Source organism: Heptranchias perlo, chromosome 23 (genome assembly GCF_035084215.1).
Source record: "Heptranchias perlo isolate sHepPer1 chromosome 23, sHepPer1.hap1, whole genome shotgun sequence".
Lineage (NCBI taxonomy): Eukaryota > Metazoa > Chordata > Chondrichthyes > Hexanchiformes > Hexanchidae > Heptranchias > Heptranchias perlo.
The window spans coordinates 44,195,570-44,218,565 of record NC_090347.1 but is presented as its reverse complement, the minus strand read 5'-3'; the positions used below and the strand labels follow the sequence as shown (position 1 = coordinate 44,218,565).

Here is a 22,996-nt window from a genome sequence, read left to right as displayed (position 1 = left end):
AACATCCCTCAGCTTGAGCATAAAACTGGGCCAAAAGGGAGTATCACCAATAGTATATGGTGACACTAATGCTACATGTGTATAGACACTTCAGGGGGGTGGTAATGGGGTCAACTCACAAACAGTAAGGGGAAAGTATGTCCTTTATGCTGGAAAATAGTCCACCTATGCAATGTCAATAACCAAATTACCAGTTATATCTAACAGAATCTAGGTTGATGTTCCGGTGAAGTACTGTCGGAGGTGTCATCTTTCGGATGAGACGTTTAACCGAGACCCCATCTGTCCTCAGGTGGACGGAAGAGATCCTATGGCACTATCCGAAGTACAGCTGGGGAGTTCTTCCCGGTTTCCTGGCCAACATTTATCCCTCAACTGACACCAAAGCAAATGATCTGGTCGTTACCTCATTGCTGTTTGTGGAACCTTGCTGTGCATAAATTGGCTGCTGCATTTCCTACAACAGTGACCGCTTTAAAACTATGTAAAGCGCTTTGGGATGTTTTGAGGTCGTGAAAGGTGCAATATAAATCCAAGTCTTTATTACACAAAGTACATTTCTGACGTTATCCACCATTTATTGAAGATAATTTCAGCTGCCAACCTACAAAATCTCATTGCACAAAACCACGTGTTAGCCAAATGCACCTCAGCTTTCCGGCACACAGGCACTTCGGACTCGCGCCCTCATACCCAACGCCTCCATACTTTCCATTATCAACAGAAGCACATCAGAAAACGATATATTTCTTGCATAGAATAATCTTTAAACTTCCTCCCCGCTCTCCCACCCCCCCCTCCATTACAGAGATCAGAAGCAGTAGCATTTGATACTCAAAAAAAAATTGCATAGCAGTTATCATGGATAAGAGAATTTTATTTTGCCAACTTTCTTCACCACCCACCCAAACGTGCCAACTTATGCTAGGGAACAATTCCGCAGACAATGGCTGCTGTCTTGCCCAAGGGACCAGACGGTGGGACCCAGCGCTTCCTGCCCATTCACTTTAATAAACAGAAACACAGAGAAGGAGACACAGCACAGAAGAGGAGATCCCCGACTATTTGACCACATGATGCATCACAGCTGAACCTGATCCTATTACCATCTTGCGGACCCACAAGCCCTTCCAAGGAGGTCAGTGAGCAGGAACTCAGGCTAATTGTCTCCTCCCCAGCCCAGGGGCACTGAGGCCAACTATTGTACCCTAATTGAGGTCAGCTAACTCAGCACAAATTGGCAGCCGAACCTTGGGCCTTGTGCTCTGCATTCAATGTGCCCGCGGGCCAACCTCTGAATGGTGACTTTCCATTTTATTTTTCTGCTCTAGCACAGCTGCTGCCACTATGGGAGGTGGTACTTGGTCCCTGGGGAAGGCGGCTCCATTTGTGTAGGGGGCCTCACTCAGGTTTTTGTATAAGGCTATGGGGTCAGTACTTATGGGTACAGGTCTGTCGCTATATATAACACTGGAGTATAGTACTGGTGGGTACAGGTCTGTCAGTGTTTGCCACTGGGGTACAGTACTGGTGGGTATAATACAGGTACAGTACTGGTGGCTATAGATCTGTCAGTGTATAACATGGGTACAGTACTGGTGGCTACAGATCTGTCAGTGTATAACATGGGTACAGTACTGGTGAGTACAGATCTGTCACTATAATACAGGTACAGTACTGGTGGCTACAGATCTGTCAGTGTATAACCAGGGTACAGTACTGGTAGGTACAAGGATGCGCTGGTAGGGTTGGGAGCAATTTGAGGAGATGGGTTAAGAGCATCATACAACATTGGTACAAATACACTAAATAATCCTGGAAATAGTGCAAAGCAGCTTCCTGGCCACCGTTCTGAGGTAGAGAAGGAGAACAGTGTCCCAGCCTTGAGGGAGTGACTTCACTGAGGACTCCCAACACCTGCGCTCCACTGGGTGCAAGAAACAATTGCGATAACTTGGAGACTACCTTTCTGCTTCTCCATTAGAATCTGGGGAACTCCCCTTTAAGGGGAGGATCCTGTCAAGTGAACAGTGATGACTCCATTGTATTTAGAAATGTCTACAGATGCCCCTCGGTATTTCTACCTGACGGTATTTACACACGCTGCAAGTCGGTGGGATCCTCCAAGACAGATGCACCCTTGGTTGTTGATGTCCGGTGATGAATTCAAGGAGTCTCCCACATTCCAACAGCATACTCGGGGCAATCTCCGCAGCATAAATCGGATCAGGTGAGGTAATTGTGCAACAATGTCACGTGACCAGCCGGTCACACAAACCACTCGGTATGTCGGAACCCTGCAGCTGAAAGATCAGACGGACAAGGTTTCAATCAAGAGTGTGCAGGGTTGCATTTTGTTGATTAACAGAGGATCAAGCGGGGAGCTAACCTCCAACTCTACCTTACAGCTTTCACAAACTTACAGAAAGTCATAGCTGTGCAGTTCAAGCCAGTGACATCCAGAGTTTGAAAGCTGAGGAAAGTTGAGAAGTACTTAAAACTTTTATAAACCACCATAAAAGTGAAGTTAGTGAGTCTTTGCTGGGAGACAGTTCCATAGAATATTCATCCTTAAGAACTTTTCCATTCTTCATGTATGGCCCTGGGCAGCGAGTATCAATGGGAGGAGGAGCATGTCCTTGTCTATGAGGAACCAAAGGAATACTAGGAACAGGAGTAGGCCATTCAGCCCCTCAAGCCTGCTCCCCCATTCAATTAGATCATGGCTGATCTGTATTTCAACTCCATTTACCCACCTTTGATCCATAACCCTTGATACCCTTGCCTAATAAAAATCTATCGACCTCAGTGTTGAAAACACCAATTGACTCACAGTATCCACAGCCTTTTGGAGGAGAGAGTTCCAGATTTCTACTCTCCTTCATGTGAAAAAGTGTTTCCTGATTTCACTCCTGAACGGCCTAGCTCTAATTTTAAGATTATGTCCCATCGTTCTTGACTCCCCCACCAGAGGAAATAGTTTCTCTGTATTTACTCTAATCGAATCCTTTTAACATTTTAAACACCTCAATCAGATCACCCCTCAACCTTCTGAACTCAAGGGAAAACAAGCAAAGTCTATGCAACCTGTCCTCATAATTTAACCCTCTAAGCCCAGTATTATTTTGGTGAATCTGTGCTGCACCCCTCAAAGGCCAATATATCCTTCCTGAGGTTCGGTGCCCAGAACTGAATGCAGTTCACGTATTGTCCACATATAATGTCCAAATATAAGAGCAGGGAGGTTATGTTGGAACTGTATAAAACATTAGTTTGGCCACAGCTGAGAACTGCGTACAGTTCTGGTCATCACATTTAAGGAAAGATGTGATTGCACTAGAGAGGGTACAGAGGAGATTTACAAGGATGTTGCCAGGACTGGAGAATTTTAGATATGAGGAAAGATTGGATAGGCTAGGGTTGTTTTCCTTGGAACAGAGGAGGCTCAGAGGTGATTTAATTGAGGTGCACAAAATTATGAGGGGCCTAGATAGAGTGGATAGGAAGGACCTATTTCCTTTAGCAGAGAGGTCAATAACCAAGGGCATAGATTTAAAGTGATTGGTAGAAGAATTAGAGGGGAGCTGAGGAAAAATTTTTTCACAGAGAGGATTTTTTTAATGGTTCATGGGATGTTGGCGTTGCTGGTGAGGCCAGCATTTATTGCCCATCCCTAATTGCCCTTGAGAAGGTGGTTGTGAGCTGCCTTCTTGAACCGCTGCAGTTCGTGTGGTGATGGTTCTCCCACAGTGCTGTTAGGAAGGGAGTTCCAGGATTTTGACCCAGCGACGATGAAGGAACGGCGATATATTTCCAAGCCGGGATGGTATGTGACTTGGAGGGGAACGTGCAGATGGTGTTGTACCCATGTGCCTGCTGCTCTTGTCCTAGGTGGTAGAGGTCGCGGGTTTGGGAGGTGCTGTCAAAGAAGCCTTGGCGAGTTGCTGCAGTGCATCCTGTGGATGGTACACACTGCAGCCACTGTGAGCCGGTGGTGAAGGGAATGAATGTTTAGGGTGGTGGATGGGGTGCCAATCAAGCGGGCTGTTTTGTCCTGGATGGTGTCGAGCTTCTTGAGTGTTGTTGGAGCTGCACTCATCCAGGCAAGTGAAGAGTATTCCATCACACTCCTGACTTGTGCCTTGTAGATGGTGGAAAGGCTTTGGGGAGTCAGGAGGTGAGTCACTCGCCGCAGAATACCCAGCCTCTGACCTGTTCTCGTAGCCACAGTATTTATATGGCTGGTCCAGTTAAGTTTCTGGTCAATGGTGACCCCCAGGATGTTGATGGTGGGGGATCTGGCGATGGTAATGCCGTTGAATGTCAAGGGGAGGTGGTTAGACTCTCTCTTGTTGGAGATGGTCATTGCCTGGCACTTGTCTGGCGCAAATGTTACTTGCCACTTACGAGCCCAAGCCTGGATGTTGTCCAGATCTTGCTGCATGCGGGCTTGGACTGCTTCATTATTTGAGGGGTTGCGAATGGAACTGAACACTGTGCAATCATCAGCGAACATCCCCATTTCTGACCTTATGATGGAGGGAAGGTCATTGATGAAGCAGCTGAAGATGGTTGGGCCTAGAACACTGCCCTGAGGAACTCCTGCACCAATGTCATGGGGCTGACAAAATTGGCCTCCAACAACCACTACCACCTTCCTTTGTGCTAGGTATGACTCCAGCCATTGGAGAGTTTTCCCCCTGATTCCCATTGACTTCAATTTTACTAGGACTCCTTGGTGCCACACTCGGTCAAATACTGCCTTGATGTCAAGGGCAGTCACTCTCACCTCACCTCTGGAATTCAGCTCTTTTGTCCATGTTTGGACCAAGGCTGTAATGAGGTCTGGAGCCGAGTGGTCCTGGCAGAACCCAAACTGAGCATCGGTGAGCAGGTTATTGGTGAGTAAGTGCCGCTTGATAGCACTGTCGACGACACCTTCCATCACTTTGCTGATGATTGAGAGTAGACTGATGAGGCGGTAATTGTCCGGACTGGATCTGTCCTGCTTTTTGTGGACAGGACATACCAAGACAATTTTCCACATTGTCGGGTAGACACCAGTGTTGTAGCTGTATTGGAACAGCTTCGCTAGAGGCGCAGCTAGTTCTGGAGCACAAGTCTTCAGCACCACAGCTGGGATGTTGTCGGGGTCCATAGCCTTTGCTGTATCCAGTGCACTCAGCCGTTTCTTGATATCACGTGGAGTGAATCGAATTGGCTGAAGACTGGCTTCTGTGATGGTGGGGATATCGGGAGGAGGCCGAGATGGATCATCCACTCGGCACTTCTGGCTGAAGATGGTTGGTGGGGATCTGGAACGCACTGCCTGAAAGAGTGGTAGAGGCAGAAGTCCTCAACTCATTTAAAAAGTACCCGGATGTGCACCTGGAATGCTGTAACCTACACGGCTACGGACCAAGTGCTGGAAAGTGGGATTAGGCTGGGTGGCTCATTTTTGGCTTGCGCAGACACGATGAGCCGAATGGCCTCCCTCTGTGCCGTAAATATTCTATACGTACTGCCCAGCGGGAGTTACTGCATAATGACCAGGAGCATGAACCCTGGCTGATTTTCCCCCGACCCCTCCCTAGCCTAGGGGCGCTGAGGCCATTTGTAGCATCTTAAGTGTCACCGTGACTGAGATCAGCTAACTCAGCATGGAGCAGGCTTGAGCCTGAAATGTTCTGCTCTGCGTGCTAAGGACTGCATTTACTGAATGAGCCATTAGAGGAAATTCGTCTATACTTACTTAATGATTTATAACATTCTTGCAAGAGTAAGAGAGAAAGAAACAACTTGCAGTTGTCGAGTATCTTATCTTATTTCTTAAAAACATCTCAAAGTGCTTTACGTAGAGTGAATTATATTGTGCACTTCAGTAATTTTTCCCAGTTTGCTTTGGGTCTCTGCACCATAGGAGATGAACGTTGAGACTGGCTAAACTGAGAGATGCAATAAGTTAGGGCTCTGCAGGTAGCCACACAATGAAAGCAATGTTCCAGTTCTAACTTGTGTAGCGACAGATAAAATGATGGAACAATTTCTTGACCTAAATGAGACCATAGGTAAAAACTCTGTGTGAGTCCCAAGGGCTGCCAGTATATTGTCTGGGGAAGGGGACCAGATTCCACTGTTTCCTCCAATTCTCCTCCCTTAATAGAGTCTATGGATGTCTTACCAATGAAAATAGTTTGAACTGGAGGCCGTAGCTGGGCAAATGGAGCAAGGTAACCCACAGAAGGGATTGAGAGTAGAAAGATGGGCTTGCTTCAAGATACTTTTTTGGGTTACAGTTTGGAAGGTCTCCCAATATCCCTATGGGGGACATTTATACTTTGTTTCATTATTCCTGAGGAATAACTGGAAAAACAAATGGAATCAAGCATTAGGAACAGAACTGGGGAACACCTATATTGAAAATATCCTAGTAATGGCAGCAAATGTAGTTTCAGGTGGGACAGATCCTGCCTACCCAACCTCCTAGATTTATTTGAGGAAATGATGTCCTAAGAGAACAAAGGAAAACCCTATGATACAGTATACCTAGATTTCCAGAAAGCTTTCAATAAAGTTCTACATGAAAGGCTGCTATACAAGCTTAAAGCATTGGGTATCCGAGGTCAAACTTGGGAGATGGATAAAGTTGAAAGAAAGGAAGCAGTGGGGGAGTGATGTTGGCTTGGAGAAATGTACTGAGTGGAGTGCTCCCGGATCAGTGCTGGGACCCCCACTGTTTCTGGTCTGTATAGACAACCTGGATTCATAAATGCAATGCAAGTTGGTCAGATTTGCATGCGATACTAAATTGCGAGGGGGGGGGTATGGGAGTGAAACACCCAAAGAACTATAGAAGGACCTACACAAAATTTGCAAGTGCTCAGAGCTAAGAGAACATTATAGATAAGTGCAAGGTGTTTACACATTGGATGAAATAATGGGGAGACCTAATCAGTAGTGCTGAACTGACAAGAAGAGATTGGAGAGTCACTGCAGAGCAGCAATTAACAAGCAAATAAAATGCTGAATTATAATTTAGTGAATAAGATCTCAGACTAGTAGATTTTATGAATTCACGGTCCCGGCATAAAGCTTCATGCACTGGAACCGCATATCGGAAATTCATCCAGAGACGTCAGCAAGTTCCACCAGATCTGCCCTGGCTTGGTGGGTAGCACTCTTGCCTCTGAGTCAGAAGGTCATGGGTTCAAGTCCTACTCAAGAGATTTGAGCACAAAATCCAGGCTGACACTTCAGTGCAGTACTGAGGGAGTGCTGCACTCTTGGAGGTGCAGTCTTTTGGAGGAGACGTTAAACTGTCTGCCCTTTCAGGTGGATGTAAAAGATCCCATGGCACTATTTGAAGAAGTTGTCCCCGGTGTACTTGGTCAATATTTATCCCTCAACCAACACTCAAAAACTGATTATCTGGTCATTATCACATTGCTAATTGTGGGAACTTGCTGTGCGCAAATTAGCTGCCGCGTTTCCTAAATTACAACAGTGACGACACTTCAAAAGTATTTCATTGGCTATAAAGCACTTTGATACGTCTGGAGGTCGTGAAAGGCGCTATATAAATGCAAATTTTCTTTCTTTGTTGAAGTTGTTGAGTGCTAGGCACTGTTCAGTGCTGGTATCTTTAATGATGCCCGACTGGGTGTGAGGTGCGAAGAACCTTTAGTTGGTGATGACGGAACTGGAGCAACAGCACAGGTCCTGGGGCTTTACCCGTGGGAGTCCCATGTGCGATACCGCCCGGCTATAACCGTGGGACAATATTTATAGGCCTGGCCTGACAGTGTCTGGGAAACCGTGTGCTGAACACATGCCTGTAAATGTTGTCCCGCAGTTACAGCCGGGCTAAACTCCGACAGTGTGTGACGAATTCTTTCTCCTGCATGAGTATAGGTCCTGAAACACTTACCTATCCTTGTGATAATTTCATTGGCCTCCTTTACTGAGCTCGACTCGTACACCAAGCAGTCAAATGATGTCGTCTGAGGCGTTTCTGGGGAATCCCTGAAATAAAGCAACCTCCTCTTTACAAGATTCACACACAAGGACTTCAAATCCTGCATCGAGGCCAAGTTAAAGTACACAGTAAATATTGCAAGGGGAGAATCGTTAGTTTAATACCGTTCTGGATTAAGAAATATTCTTTGATGCTATGTGTATTTTCTAATTCTTTTTGAAATAATTGAATTATATATAAACTATTCTAGAGTTGCTGCAGAAGTATATCGGGTTAGGGCCATGAGACCTGCTTCAGTTCACTCTGTGTTGTATCAGTGTGTGACAGAGATGCTTGGCTAAGGACGGTTAAGCATGTACGAGCTACTAGCCATGACCCTGAAATGCTGCCAGACCAGAACTTGCCAAAACCCGTACAGAGAGGGCTTTTTCTTACCCTGTACATTCTCTCTTGTCCCCAATCTCCAGGCGTCTCTCTCCCATTTGTTCTCCCTCTCGGTCAGAGTGAAGGAAAGTTGGATTTATGTGCAACATAGGCAGACGTTCTCCTGCTCCCATGGGCCAGCCTTGGCTCAGTGGGTAGCACTCTCACTTCTAAATCAGAAGATCGTGGGTTCAACCCCCACTCCTGATATTTGAGCTGACACTCCATTGCAGTACTGAGGGAGTGCTGCACTAATGGAGGTTCTGCCTTTTGAAGGAGCTGTTAAACCGAGGCCCCATCTGCCCTCTCAGGTGGACATAAAAGATCCCACGGCACTATTTCGAAGAAACAGGGGTGTTCTCCCCAATGTCCTGGCCAATATTTATCCCTCAACCAACATCACTAAACAAATTATCTGGTCATTTATCTCATTGCTGTTTGTGGGATCTTGCTGTGCGCAAATTGGCTGCTGCGTTTCCTATATTTCAACAGTGACAACACTTCAAAAATACTTCATTGGCTGTAAAGCACTTTGGGACGTCCTGAGGTGGTGAAAGGTGCGATATAAATGTACGTCTTTTCCTTTAATGCTACAGGAGATGTGAAACTTGCATGTGCTTCTATCGTGGTTCAGTGATGTGGAGAGGGATAATAAAGCTCAGCTCTGACAGCAATAATTGGACAGACAAAGAGAGGCCTGGGATCAGACACCCGGCACAAAGGGATGTGACTGGTAGATTCAAACTCCAGTGTTTCTGCATCAGTCTGGAGAGCAGGGACGAGGGGCGGTGAGACCAGGTGCCCTCACCCTTAGGTGCAGATTGTATTCACACAGACACACGCACCACACAGCCTCACGGCTCCGAGTCTCGGCTACGTACATGGAGTCCGATAACGTGCAAGTTAGCAGAGGTCGCCACATAACGCATCATTTTGTAACTCGCCTTTCACGACGCATCAGGCGTGGCAGGGTACTTTCGAAGTGTAGTCACTGTTCTAATGCAGGAAACGTGGCAACCAATTTACGCACAGCAAGATCCCACAAACAGCAATATGATAATGACCAGATAATCTGTTTTTAGGTATTGGTTGAGGGATAAATGTTGGCCAGGAGAACTACCCTGCTCTTCTTCCAATAGTGTCATGGGATCTTTATATCCACCTTAGAGGGCAGACGGGGCCTCGGTTTAACATCTCATCCGAAACAGGGCACCTCCAACAGTGCAGCACTCCCTCAATACTGCAATGGGAGTGTCAGCCTGGATTATGTGCTCAAGTCTCTGGAGTGGGACTTGAACCCACAACCTTCTGACTCAGAGGCGGGAACGATATCAACTGGGCCACAGCTGCCACGTGCCAGTAAAGGGCTGCTGCTGGGCTGGGGAATTGTCCAGCACAGGAGAAGGGGCATCAGGAAAGGGGCAGGGATGGTGGGAGTACTGGAGGGCAAGGGTATCCATTTTGTTTTGTTAATGGCGTCCTTCCCTCTAATGCCCCGTCCCAAATGTGTGCTGTGCGTTGCTCAGGTACGCAGCCACGTTACGGGGCAGTGCCTAATTTGTATTAAAGTTGGAGCTCTTAATTGTCCAAGGGCGCAGCTTGTTTTTTTTTTATTCGTTCATGGGATGTGGGCGTCGCTGGCGAGGCCGGCATTTATTGCCCATCCCTATTTGCCCTTGAGAAGGTGGTGGTGAGCCGCCTTCTTGAACCGCTGCAGTCCGTGTGGTGAAGGTTCTCCCAAAGTGCTGTTAGGAAGGGAGTTCCAGGAATTTGACCCAGCGACGATGAAGGAACGGCGATATATTTCCAAGTCGGGATGGTGCGTGACTTGGAGGGGAATGTGCAGGTGGTGGTGTTCCCATGTGCCTGCTGCTCTTGTCCTTCTAGATGGTAGAGGTCGCGGGTTTGAGAGGTGCTGTCGAAGAAGCCTTGGCGAGTTGCTGCAGTGCATCCTGTGGATGGTACACACTGCAGTCACAGTGCACCGGTGGTGAAGGGAGTGAATGTTTAGGGTGGTGGATGGGGTGCCAATCAAGCGGGCTGTTTTGTCCTGGATGGTGTCGAGCTTCTTGATTGTTATTGGAGCTGCACTCATCCAGGCAAGTGGAGAGTATTCCATCACACTCCTGACTTGTGCTTTGTAGATGGTGGAAAGGCTTTGGGGAGTCAGGAGGTGAGTCACTCGCTGCAGAATACCCAGCCTCTGACCTGCTCTTGTAGCCGCAGTATTTATGTGGCTGGTCGAGTTAAGTTTCTGGTCAATGGTGACTCCCAGGATGTTGATGGTGGGGGATTCGGCGATGGTAATGCCGTTGAATGTCAAGGGTATGTGGTTAGACTCTCTCTCGTTGGAGATGGTAATTGCCTGGCACTTGTCTGGCGTGAATGTTACTTGCCACTTATCAGCCCAAGCCTGGGTGTTGTCCAGGTCTTGTTGCATGTGGGCACGGACTGCTTCATTATCTGAGGGGTTGCGAATGGAACTGAACACTGTGCAATCATCAGCGAACATCCCCATTTCTGATTTTATGATGGAGGGAAGGTCATTGATGAAGCAGCTGCTCTGACGAACTCCAATGTCCTGGGGCTGAGAGGTTTGGCCTCCAACAACCACTACCACCTTCCTTTGTGCTAGATATGACTCCAGTCTTGGAGAGTTTTCCCCCTGATTCCCATTGACTTCAATTTTACAAGGACTCCTTGGTGCCACACTCGGTCAAATGCTGCCTTGATGTCAAGGGCAGTCACTCTCACCTCACCTATAGAATTCAGCTCTTTTGTCCATGTTTGGAGCAAGGCTGTAATGAGGTCTGGAGCCGAGTGGTCCTGACGGAACCCAAACTGAGCATTGGTGAGCAGGTTATCGGTGAGTAAGTGCCGCTTGATAGCACTGTCGACGACACCTTCCATCACTTTGCTGATGATTGAGAGTAGACTGATGGGCGGTAATTGGCCGGATTGGATTTGTCCTGCTTTTTGTGGACAGGACATACCTGGGCAATTTTCCACATTGTCGGGTAGATGCCAGTGTTGTAGCTGTACTGGAACAGCTTGGCCAGAGGCGCAGCTAGTTCTGAAGCACATGTCTTCAGCACTACATCCGGGATGTTGTCGGGGCCCATAGCCTTTGCTGTATCCAGTGCACTCAGCCGTTTCTTGATATCACGTGGAGTGAATCGAATTGGCTGAAGACTGGCTTCTGTGACAGTGGGGATATCGGGAGGAGGCTGAGATGGATCATCCACTTGGCACTTCTGGCTGAAGATGGCTGCAAACGCTTCAGCCTTGTCTTTTGCACTCACGTGCTGGACTCCACCATCATTGAGGATGGGGATGTTTACAGAGCCTCCTCCTCCCGTTAGTTGTTTAATTGTCCACCACCATTCACGACTGGATGTGGCAGGACTGCAGAGCTTTCATCTGATTCGTTGGTTGTGGAATCGCTTAGCTCTGTCTATAGCATGTTGCTTCCGCTGTTTAGCATGCATGTCGTCCTGAGTTGTAGCTTCACCAGGTTGGCACCTCATTTTTCGGTACGCCTGGTGCTGCTCCTGGCATGCTCTTCTACACTCCTCATTGAACCAGGATTGATCCCCTGGCTTGTTGGTAACGATAGAGTGAGGAATATGCCGGGCCATGAGGTTAGATTGTGCTGGAATACAATTCTGCTGCTGCTGATGGCCCACAGCGCCTCATGGATGCCCAGTTTTGAGCTGCTAGATCTGTTCTGAATCTATCCCATTTAGCACGGTGATAGTGCCACACAACACGTTGGATGGTGTCCTCAGTGCGAAGACGGGACTTCGTCTCCACGAGGACTGTGCGGTGGTCACTCCTACCAATACTGTCATGGACAGATGCATTGGTGAGGACGAGGTCAAGTAAGTCTTTCCTTCGTGTTGGTTCGCTCACCACCTGCCATAGGCCCAGTCTGGCAGTTATGTCCTTCAGGACTCGGCCAGCTCAGTCAGTCGTGGTGCTACTGAGCCACTCTTGATGATGGACATTGAAGTCCCCCACCCAGAGTACATTCTGTGCCCTTGCTACCCTCAGTGCTTCCTCAAAGCGGTGTTCAACATGGAGGAGGGACTGATTCATCAGCTGAGGGAGGGCAGTAGGTGGTAATTAGCAGGAGGTTTCCTTGCCCATGTTTGACCTGATGCCATGAGATTTCATGGGGCCTAGAGTCAATGTTGAGGACTCCCAGGGCCAATCCCTCCTGACTGTATATCACTGTACCGCCACCTCTGGTGGGTCTGTCCGGCCGGTGGGACAGGACATACCCAGGGATGGTGATGGAAGAGTTTGGGACATTGGCTGAAAGGTATGATTCTGTGAGTATGGCTATGTCAGGTTGTTGCTTGACTAGTCTGTGGGATAGCTCTTCCAATTTTGGCACAAGTCCCCAGATGTTAGTGAGGAGGACTTTGCAGGGTCGACTGGGCTTGGATTGCCGTTGTCGTGTCCGGTGCCTAGTGGTTTGATGCCAGCTGGTCCGTCCAGTTTTATTTTTATGACGACTTTTTTTAGCGAGTTTGTACAACTGAGTGGCTTACTAGGCCATTTCAGAGGGCAATTGCTGCGGGTCTGGAGTCACATATAGGCCAGACCGGGTAAGGACGGCAGGTTTCCTTCCCTAAAGGGCATTAGTGAACCAGATGGGTTTTTACGAGAATCCAGTAGTTTCATGGCCACCATTACTGATACTAGTATTTTAATTCCAGATTTTTTATTTAATTAATTGAATTTAAATTCCCCCGCTACCGTGGCGGGATTTGAACTCATGACTCTGGATTATTAGTCCAGGCCTCTGGATTACTAGTCCAGTCACATAACCACTATGCTACCGTACCCAATGTGCGCAGATTCCTGGCTCCCCTTTCCACTCAAGGTGTGTGGGTGCCTCAGATGGGGTGTGGACCTCACGCCTGATAATATGGGGAGCAGCCTCCAACCATCAGCGTTTCCGTCCCACCACCAAGGTTCAAGTCTACCCTTAGCGACATGTTTGTGTGATGTGCACCACTTACGCCACACAGTACGCAAAGAGAGTCTGTCTGTCCATCCGGTGCCCCACTGAAGAGATTTCAGGGTAGTGATGATGAAAGAAGACCTGAGAACAGGAACAAGAGAAACATCAGGATTCCAGACACATAGACATATAGACATGCTGGAATAAAACAAATCAATGGTCAAATGTTGTTTGCATTTGTACTGTGGATTTGGAGAGAAACCTGTCAATAAATTCCAGCAGCAGTTGAGACACAATTGGAATGTGAGCATCAGTGGGGAAAATCAGCCAGTGGTCCCGCTCCGGATCACTATGCCCAATCTGGTGTGGGTGGGTGTGTGTGTGTGTGTATGTATGTATATACACACACACATATATAGAGCGAGAGAAAGGCAGACAGAGAGAGAGAGAAAGAGAGAGAGTGTACAGTGTAGGGAGAGCTTTACTCTGTATCTAACCCATGCTGTACCTGCACTGGGAGTGTTTGATGGGACAGTGTAGATGGAGCTTTACTCTGTATCTAACCCGTGCTGTACCTGCCCTGGGAGTGTTTGATGGGACAGTGTGGAGGGAGCTTTACTCTGTATCTAACCCGTGCTGTACCTGCCCTGGGAGTGTTTGATGGGACAGTGTAGATGGAGCTTTACTCTGTAACTAACCCGTGCTGTACCTGCACTGGGAGTGTTTGATGGGACAGTGTGGAGGGAGCTTTACTCTGTAACTAACCCGTGCTGTACCTGCCCTGGGAGTGTTTGATGCTGATTGTAGTATCGTCCCTCACCCTGATGAGTACACAATTAACATTTTACCTTACACAATCATTACAGTTTTGGACTTATCTATGCTGAGAGAGAGAAGCAGTTACCTGGGTTGAGTTGTTTTTTATACAGATCACTTCTGTTTCCTTTACATCGAGTAACACATCCTGACAGATAAAAACATGGTGGATAGTGTTAAACTACTATCTGCATCAATGCAACATGTTGCAAGAAGACACCAACTTTTCTGAAATTTCTATCATTTCCCATATTTCTTTAGAGGGAAATGAAAGTAGAGGGAGAATACTTCTTGCTCAAATGAGTCCATCATCTTCTGTAAGAATATATACATTTGAAGTTACTTAGAGTGGACTTACCTGTGAAGACAAGTCTTATTCAGTATGCCCAAAGGCAGCTGTAACCAGACTATTTAAATCTGATGTACTGTTGATATAATGTGATAAACAGAATGCTGTCCAATCAATAGCTGACCTGTAGTGTAGGGTTGTTTGTCCTGAAGAGTTGAGTTGAGTTGGGTTGGATAGAGTTTAGTTGAGTTGGGTTGGGTTGAGTTGGGTTGGGTTGAGTCGAGTCGGGTTTAGTTGGGTTGGGTTGAGTCAGGTTGAGTTGGTTGGGTTGAGTTGAGTTGGGTTTAATTGGGTTGGGTCGAGTCGGGTCGGGCTTAGTTGGATTGAGTTGAGTTGGGTAGAGTTGGGTTAGGTTGAGTTGGGTTTAGTGGATTGAGTTGAGTTGGGTAGAGTTGGGTTCAGTTGAGTTGGGTTTAGTTGGATTGAGTTGAGTTGGGTTGGGTTGGGTTGAGTAAAATTGAAGTCAATGGGAATCAGGGGGAAAACTCTCCAATGGCTGGAGTCATACCTAGCACAAAGGAAGATGGTAGTGGTTGTTGGAGGCCAATCATCTCAGCCCCAGGACATTGGTGCAGGAGTTCCTCAGGGCAGTGTCCTAGGCCCAACTATCTTCAGCTGCTGCATCAATGACCTTCCCTCAATCATAAGGTCAGAAATGGGGATGCTCGCTGATGATTGCACAGTGTTCAGTTCCATTTGCAACCCCTCAGATAATGAAGCAGTCCATGTCCGCATGCAGCAAGACCGGGACAACATCCAGGCTTGGGCTGATAAGTGGCAAGTAACATTTGCGCCAGACAAGTGCCAGGCAATGACCATCTCCAACAAGAGAGTCTAACCACCTCCCCTTGACATTCAATGGCATTACCATCGCCGAATCCCGCACAATCAACATCCTGGGGGTCACCATTGACCAGAAACTTAACTGGACCAGCTGCATAAATATTGTGGCTACAAGAGCAGGTCAGAGGCTGGGTATTCTGCGGTGAGTGACTCACCTCCGGAGTGTGATGGAAAACTCTCAACTTGCCTGGATGAGCTCCAACAACACTCAAGAAGCTGGGTTGGGGCGAGTTGGGTCGGGTCGAGCTGGGTTGGGGCGAGTTGGGTCGGGTCGAGCTGGGTTGGGGCGAGTTGGGTCGGGTCGAGCTGGGTTGGGGCGAGTTGGGTCGGGTCGAGCTGGGTTGGGGCGAGCTGGGTCGGGTCGAGCTGGGTCGGGGCGAGTTGGGTCGGGTCGAGCTGGGTTGGGGCGAGTTGGGTCGGGTCGAATTGGGTCGAGATGACTTGGGTCGGATTGAGTTGGGTCGGGTCGAGTTGGGTCAAGTCGAGCTGGGTTGAGGCGAGTTGGTTTGGGTTGGAGTGGGTTGGGGTGGGTTGGGTCGTGGTATGCTGAAGAGTCAGGTTGTAGAGATTACAATTGGGTTGTTAAGTTGAGTGTGGTTGGGGTGGCCTGGAGAAGCTTGCTTACATATAAGGTACCTATCATGTGTAGAAAATTTGTTGGCCTACCCAAACCAATCATCCTGTCCAGATAAATCAATAAATGTTGTACATGTTTAACAAATCTGGTGCTTTATTGAGTTTACCTGGTGCTTCAAACTGTGTCTTTTTTAAATATGGGCAACTTTGGCATAGCCTCATTCATTGCCCATCCCTTGTTGCCCTGAAAAGATGATGGTGGACCATGTCCTTGAAGTGCTGCAATCCTTGTGCTGAAGGTGCTTCAAGGATGGTATTAGGGAGAGAATTTCAGGATATTGACCCAGGGACGTTGATATATGTCCAAGTTGGGGTGATGTATGACTTGGAGGGGAACCTGGAGGTGATAGTGTTTCATGGCCGATTATGAAGACTGCTCTGTCTGGGATGATGTCGAGCCTCTTGAGTATTGTTGCGGCTACACCTATCTAGGCGAGTATTCCATCATACTCCTGATTTGAGTCTCGGAGAAGGTGGAGGCTTTGAGGGATCAGGAGGTGAGCCACCTGCATCTGTCCTGCTCTTCAAGCGAGAGCTGAACCTGTTTCTGGCTGGGGCGGAGATCACCTCTTACAAAAGGTAGGCAATTAATGCATAGAATTATCAGGGCCAGAGTGATCTTCTGGACTAGTTTCAATCGCCAAAGTGGTCAGAGAGGAATTTCCACATTTTTTCCCCCTAAATTGGCCTGGGCTTTTATCTGATTTCTTACCTCTTCCAGGAGATCACGTGATGTGGGGTGGGGAGTGTATATATTGTGACACGCAAGGTATCATGATTGTGTGGGACAGGCTGGATGGACCAGAGGGTCTTTCCCTGTTCGTTTGGTGCTGATATGCTTGGTGCAATTAAGCTTGTGGTCAATAGTGACCTTCAAGATGCTGATGGTGGGACCACTGAACATCAGCAGGAGATAGGTGGTCTTTCTCTTGTTCAAGATGGTCATTATCTGATACTAATGTGGTGTGAATATTGTAAGTAGAGTCCCTGCAGTCACCCTACCAAGCTCCATCACAGGTAAACTCCAACTTGTCCAAAAGGCCACCTATCCCCTGTTCTTGTTGACCCCCATAGGTTGCCCATCTTGAAACACATTGTCTTCAAGGTTCATATCCTCATTTACAACTCCCTGCATGGCACTGCCCTACCCTAGCACTGCAGCCTTCACCAGCCCTACAATCAATCAGCTTGTACCCCCTGCCGATTCTGGTCGACTGTGCATCCCTGTCCCTCCAATCCACTATCGGGGCAAAGCCTCGAGCCATTTTGGCCCTCTGCTGTATCTTACTACATCTCTCCCCACTTTCAAGAGCCTCCTCCAGATCTACTTCAGTCCCACCTTCAGTCACCTCCCCTAATTCTCCTATTGCTGTTCAGTGTCCATTGCCCCCTTCCTTTTTTCCTACTGTGAAGCACCTTGGGCTGTTTGCTACATTAGAGATAATATATAAATTCAAGTTGTTACGGTTGGGTCTGGTAGAGGAGATTGCGACACCAGCCCCATCACTTCATATCATGGAAGCAATAATCCGCCAGTAATCTCACCTCTGGAGCCAGGTTTTTCTGCAGGACCTTCTCGATGCCCTCATCCAGCACTTCCTTTCCACCATACTGTAAGATCAAAATACAATCAGCCAATTCTGCAACCTGTCCCTCAGCCCTCAGGGTGCTTTATAAAGAAAATGAGGGCAGTGCATTTGATGTAGTCTACATGGATTTTAGCAAGGCTTTTGACAAGGTCCCACATGGCAGACTGGTCAAAAAAGTAAATGCCCATGGGATCCAAGGGAAAGTGGCAAGTTGGATCGAAGATTGACTCAGTGGCAGGAAGCAAAGGGTAATGGTCAACGGGTGTTTTTGCGACTGGAAGGCTGTTTCCAGTGGGGTTCTGCAAGGCTCAGTACTAGGTCCCTTGCTTTTTGTGATATATATTAATGATTTGGGCTTAAATGTAGGGGGCATGATTAAGAAGTTTGCAGATGATACAAAAACTGGCCATGTGGTTGATAGTGAGGAGGAAAGCTGTAGTCTGCAGGAAGATATCAATGGACTGGTCAGGTGGGCAGAAAAGTGGCAAATGGAATTCAATCTGGAGAAGTGTGACGTAATGCATTTAGGGAGGGCAAACAAGGCGAAGGAATACACAATAAATGGGAGGATACTGAAAGGTGTAGAGGAAGTGAGGGATCTTGGATTGCATGTCCACAGATCCCTGAAGGTAGCAGGACAGGTAGATAAGGTGGTTAAGATGGTTAAGAAGGCATATGGAATACTTTCCTTTATTAGCTGAGGCATAAAATGTAAGAGCAGGGAGGTTATGCTGGAACTGTATAAAACACTGGTTAGGCCACAGCTTGAGTACTGTGTACAGTTCTGGTCACCACATTACAGGAAGGATGTGATTGCACTAGAGAGGGTGCAGAGGAGATTTACGAGGATATTGCCAAGACTGGAGAATTTTAGCTATGAGGAAAGATTGGATAGGCTGAGGTTGTTCTCTTTGGAACAGAGGAGGCTGAGGGGTGATTTAATTGAGGTGTACAAAATTATGAGGGCCTAGATAGAGTGGATAGGAAGGACCTATTTCCCTTAGCAGAGAGGTCAATAACCAGGGGGCATAGATTTAAAGTGATTGGTAGAAGGATTAGGGGGGAGCTAAGAAAAAATCTTTTCCACCCAGAGGGTGGTGGGGACTGGAACTCACTGCCTGAAAGGGTGGTAGAGGCAGAAACCTCAACACATTTAAAAAGTACCTGGATGGACACCTGAAGTGCCGAGACCTACAGGGCTACGGACCAAATGCTGGAAAGTGGGATTAGGCTGGGTGACTCATTTTCGGCCGGCTGGGACACGATGGGCCGAATGGCCTCCTTTTTTGCCGTAAATTTTCTATGATTCTATGATTCTAAAAACCTAACTGTAATAGCACTGAATATACCCTTAACCCATACAGCATTGGCATAGTTTACAGTAATATCAGAGACCAGTTAATGTGAAGTTAGAGTAACACTGTTAGACCTCAGAGTGCCTACTACACATTACACTAATACCCTTAACTCGTACAGTACTGAAGCTGGGTTACACCATTAACCCAGCCAGTGTTTAATGCACAGTAACATGTTTAACCCTCACAGAGCTTAATTTGCTCACAGTAATACTGAGCCCATGTGGGCTTAAGTTCCTGTATGCCCTATTTTAGCAAACTGGTTAATGCCTTGTGTTAAATTCCTGTCTGTCCTATGGCATAGTCATTAAACCATTTAAAATAAACATTGAAATAATGCAGACACAAACGCATTAACCAGCTAAAAAAATAGCATGCAAAGGAAAGTAAACCTCTGCCGGTTGGTAATACAGGAATTCTAAGATTAACCCGCGCAGCACTTAATTGCATTATGATACTGTTAACCCATTCTGTACGGATTGTAGATTGCAGCAAGACCTGATAGTTTACAAGCGAACTATGTTTTGTGAAATATTATTGGTTAACACTGTATCTTGTTTGCTGCCATGAGACTTTTCTCCCTACAACCTACAGCAGCTGATGATGTCACTGGAAGAATGAAGAGCAGGGTTTACAATGCACTGTACTGATGCAGCTGAGATTTGATAAGAGAGAATCTCTTTATTGTCTGGTTCATAAAATGTAAGGTGAAAACTCTCAATGCTTTGCTAAATTTGTATATTAATGAAAATGGACAAAAGACAGTTCACATGTGCACCCCCAGTCCTTCACTCAGCACCAATGACCATGACTGCACAAGTGTGGCGTCCAGACAACTCACTGCTAACTGTGTTTACCATTCCAACGTTCACCTGGCCCAAGTATCGCAGCGAATACAGCAATCTGCAGGAGAAGAGAGATCCTCAGCATGGTAACTTCAAAGCTTCAGCATCAAACTCTGCTTAGCACAAATCCTTACGTTTAAAACACAGCCTTCTGTATTAGGTGGTTACTGAAACCTCTCTGAGGACCCATTAACCAGGAACAAAAATAAAAGACAAAATCAAACTAGCAAACACAGGACCGTGCTTCCTGGTGATCAAATAGATTAGTTTTACAATTACATTTAGACTTAGCCCAATCACTTAGCAGCCACCCTGTCCAATCCCAATCCCTTGCCACCCTATCTAACCTTCCCAATCCCATGCCAATTCCTTACCAGCCATTCTGTCCATCCCAATCCCTTGACACCCTATCTACCCTTCCTAATCCCATGCCAATTCCTTACCAGCCATTCTGTCCATCCCAATCCCTTGCCACCCTACCTGTCCTTCCCAATCCCTTGCCACCCTACTTGTCTATCCCAATTCCATGCCATTCTACGTGTCCATCCCAATCCTTTGCCACCCTACCAGTCCATTCCAATTCCTTGCCACTCTACCAGTCTATCCCAATCCTTTAACAACCATCCTGTCCCTTTACCAACTAACTTTTCCATCCCAATTCCTTACCAGCCATCTCGAGCACCGCAATCCCATGCCTGCTCTCCTTTTCATCCCTTAATACAATACCAGCCATCCTGCTGACCCTTGCTCACCATCCTGTTCACTCCAATCCCTTATCTGCCACCCTTTTTCACATCCAAATGTTTATCAACAACCTGTACTTATATAGTGCCATTAATGTAATAAAACATCCCAAAGTGCTTCAGAGGAGAAAATAACTGGATACCAAGTAGGATGGGAGAAGGGTTGGGGTGGTGACTGAATACATGATCAAACAGGTAAGATTTGAGAAGTCTTTTAAAGGAGGGGGAAAAGGTAGCAAGGCTGATGGGTTTAAAGAGAGAGAGTTCCAGAGTGTATGGCCAAGACAGCTGAAGGCTCTGTGGCCAAAGGTGGAGGAGGAGGAGATGCAAAGGAGGCCAAAGTCAGAGCAGTGGGGGACACATGCTGGGATATAGCACTGAAAGAGGCTGCAGAGGTAGGGAGGGACCAGACTATAGAGGAATTTGTAAATGAGGACCAGATTTTCAAATGGGAGTTGGGGGTTAGACGGCTTATTCAAAGTCACTGAGTACAGGGGTGATGAGGAGTGGGGGGGTTAGGATTGAGGACGGGATAGGATGAGGGCGGCAGAGATTTGAATGAGTTGCAATTTGTGGAGAGTGGAACTTGGGAGGCCAGCGAGGGAAGCATTGGAGTAATCGGATCTGGAGGTCACAAAGGCTTCAGGGGCAGTGCTGCCACTGAGCTATGGCTGGCCACTAGACAAGGAAAAGGGGACCAAAGACGGAGCCTTGGGGCACGCACGAAGTGAGCATGCGGAGTAGTAAGAGAAGTTATTGCAGGAGATGTGCTCCCTTCATTGGGATAGGCAGGAATGGAATCAAATGAGAGCAATCCCAGAGAAGTGAAGCAAAGAAGACAGATAATGGAGTGGTCGATTGCGTTGAATGCCTAGAGAGGGCAAGAAGGAGGGATAGCACACCTGAGCTGCAGTCACAAAGGATATCGTGACTTTGACCAGGATGATGGTGCAGGACAGGAAAAGATTGAAAGGGAATGATGGAAGAACTAGATATAGAGTGTGGTGACAACACATTCAAGGATTTTAGAGAGGAAGGGGAGGTTGGAGATAGAATGGTAGTAGGTGAGTACAGAGGGATCAAAGGTGGGTTTTTTGAGGGGGTAATAATGGCAAACTTGAAGGGTGGAGGGAATGGAGCTTGAGGAGAGGGGGCCATTCACAATGTCAGTGAGCACTCGGCTGAGGAGGGGTAGTTGTGTTACGAGGAGGTTGAGGGCAGGAGGTAGTTCTCATAGAGATGAGCTTGATGAGAGGCTGTGGGGGAGGGGGTGGAGATGGGGAGAAGCTGTCGAGTGATTTGGAATTGGTGCAAGAATATGGGGCACTCGGGGGCAGTTTGGGGTGGGGAGGAGGAGGTTGAGGCAGCTGAGTGGATGGTCTCAATCTTTGAGACGAAATTCGTAAGAACATAAGAAAATAAGAAATAGGAGCAGGAGTAGGCTGTACGGCCCCTTGAGCCTGCTCCTCCGTTCAATAAGATCATGGCTGATCTTCAACCTCAACTCCACTTTTCCGCCCTATCCCCATATCCCTTAATATACTGAACAACTCAGCATCCACAGCCCTCTGGGTTAGAGAATTCCAAAGATTCATAACCCTCTGAGTGAAGAAATTGTTCCTCATCTCTGTCCTAAATGGCCGACCCCTTATCTTGAGACTTTAACCCCTAGTTCTAGACTCTCCAGCCAGGGGAAACAGCCTCTCAGAATCTACCCTGACAAGCCCTCTAAGAATTTCCTAATTGCTTGCTGTACCTGCATGTTAACTTTGTGATTCATATACAAGGACACCCAAATCCCTTTGAATACCAACATTTAATAGTCCCTCACCTTTTAAAAAATATTCTGCTTTTCTTTTCTTCCTACCAAGGTGGATAATTTCACATTTCCCCACATTATACTTCATCTGCCACCTTCTTGCCTACTCACTTAACCTGTCTATATCCCCTTGCAGCCTTGTGTCCTCCTTACAGCTTACTTTCCCACCTAGCTTTGTATTGTCAGCAAACTTGGATACATTACACTCGGTCCCCTCATCTAAGTCATTGATATAGATTGTAAATAGCTGAGGCCCAAGCACTGACGACACCCCACTAGTTACAGCCTGCCATCCTGAAAATGACCCGTTCATTCCTATTCTCTGTTTTCTGTCCGTCAATCCTCAATCCATGCTAATATATTACCCCCAACCCAATGAGCCCTAATCTTGTGTAACAACCTCTTGTGTGGCACCTTATCAAATGCCTCAAAAATCCAAACATACTACATCTACTGGCTCCCCCTTACCTACTCTGCTAGTTACACCCTCAAAAAACTCTTAATAGATTTGTCAAACACGATTTCCCTTTCATAAAACCGTGTTGACTCTGCCTAATCATATTACGATTTTCTAAGTACCCTGTTACCCCGTCTCTAATAATAGATTCTAGCATTTTCCCGACTACTGATG

At 47.1% G+C, this 22,996-nt stretch overlaps 1 protein-coding gene across 1 annotated transcript in view; it reads right to left on the bottom strand.

Moving 5' to 3' along the window:
* Positions 1-560: 560 nt before the first annotated feature.
* The window catches only part of si:ch211-250n8.1 (uncharacterized), a 35,798-nt gene continuing 13,362 nt past the window's right edge, over positions 561-22,996 (bottom strand). Inside the window, exons 5-10 of the mRNA XM_068004393.1 lie at positions 19,816-19,861; positions 17,560-17,625; positions 14,275-14,334; positions 13,429-13,511; positions 7,928-8,022; positions 561-2,303 (exon numbers count right to left, since the gene is read on the bottom strand). Of these exons, the coding sequence (XP_067860494.1) occupies positions 2,269-2,303; positions 7,928-8,022; positions 13,429-13,511; positions 14,275-14,334; positions 17,560-17,625; positions 19,816-19,861 (385 nt within the window). The 3' untranslated portion in view covers positions 561-2,268. The remainder of the gene's footprint in view (positions 2,304-7,927; positions 8,023-13,428; positions 13,512-14,274; positions 14,335-17,559; positions 17,626-19,815; positions 19,862-22,996) is intronic.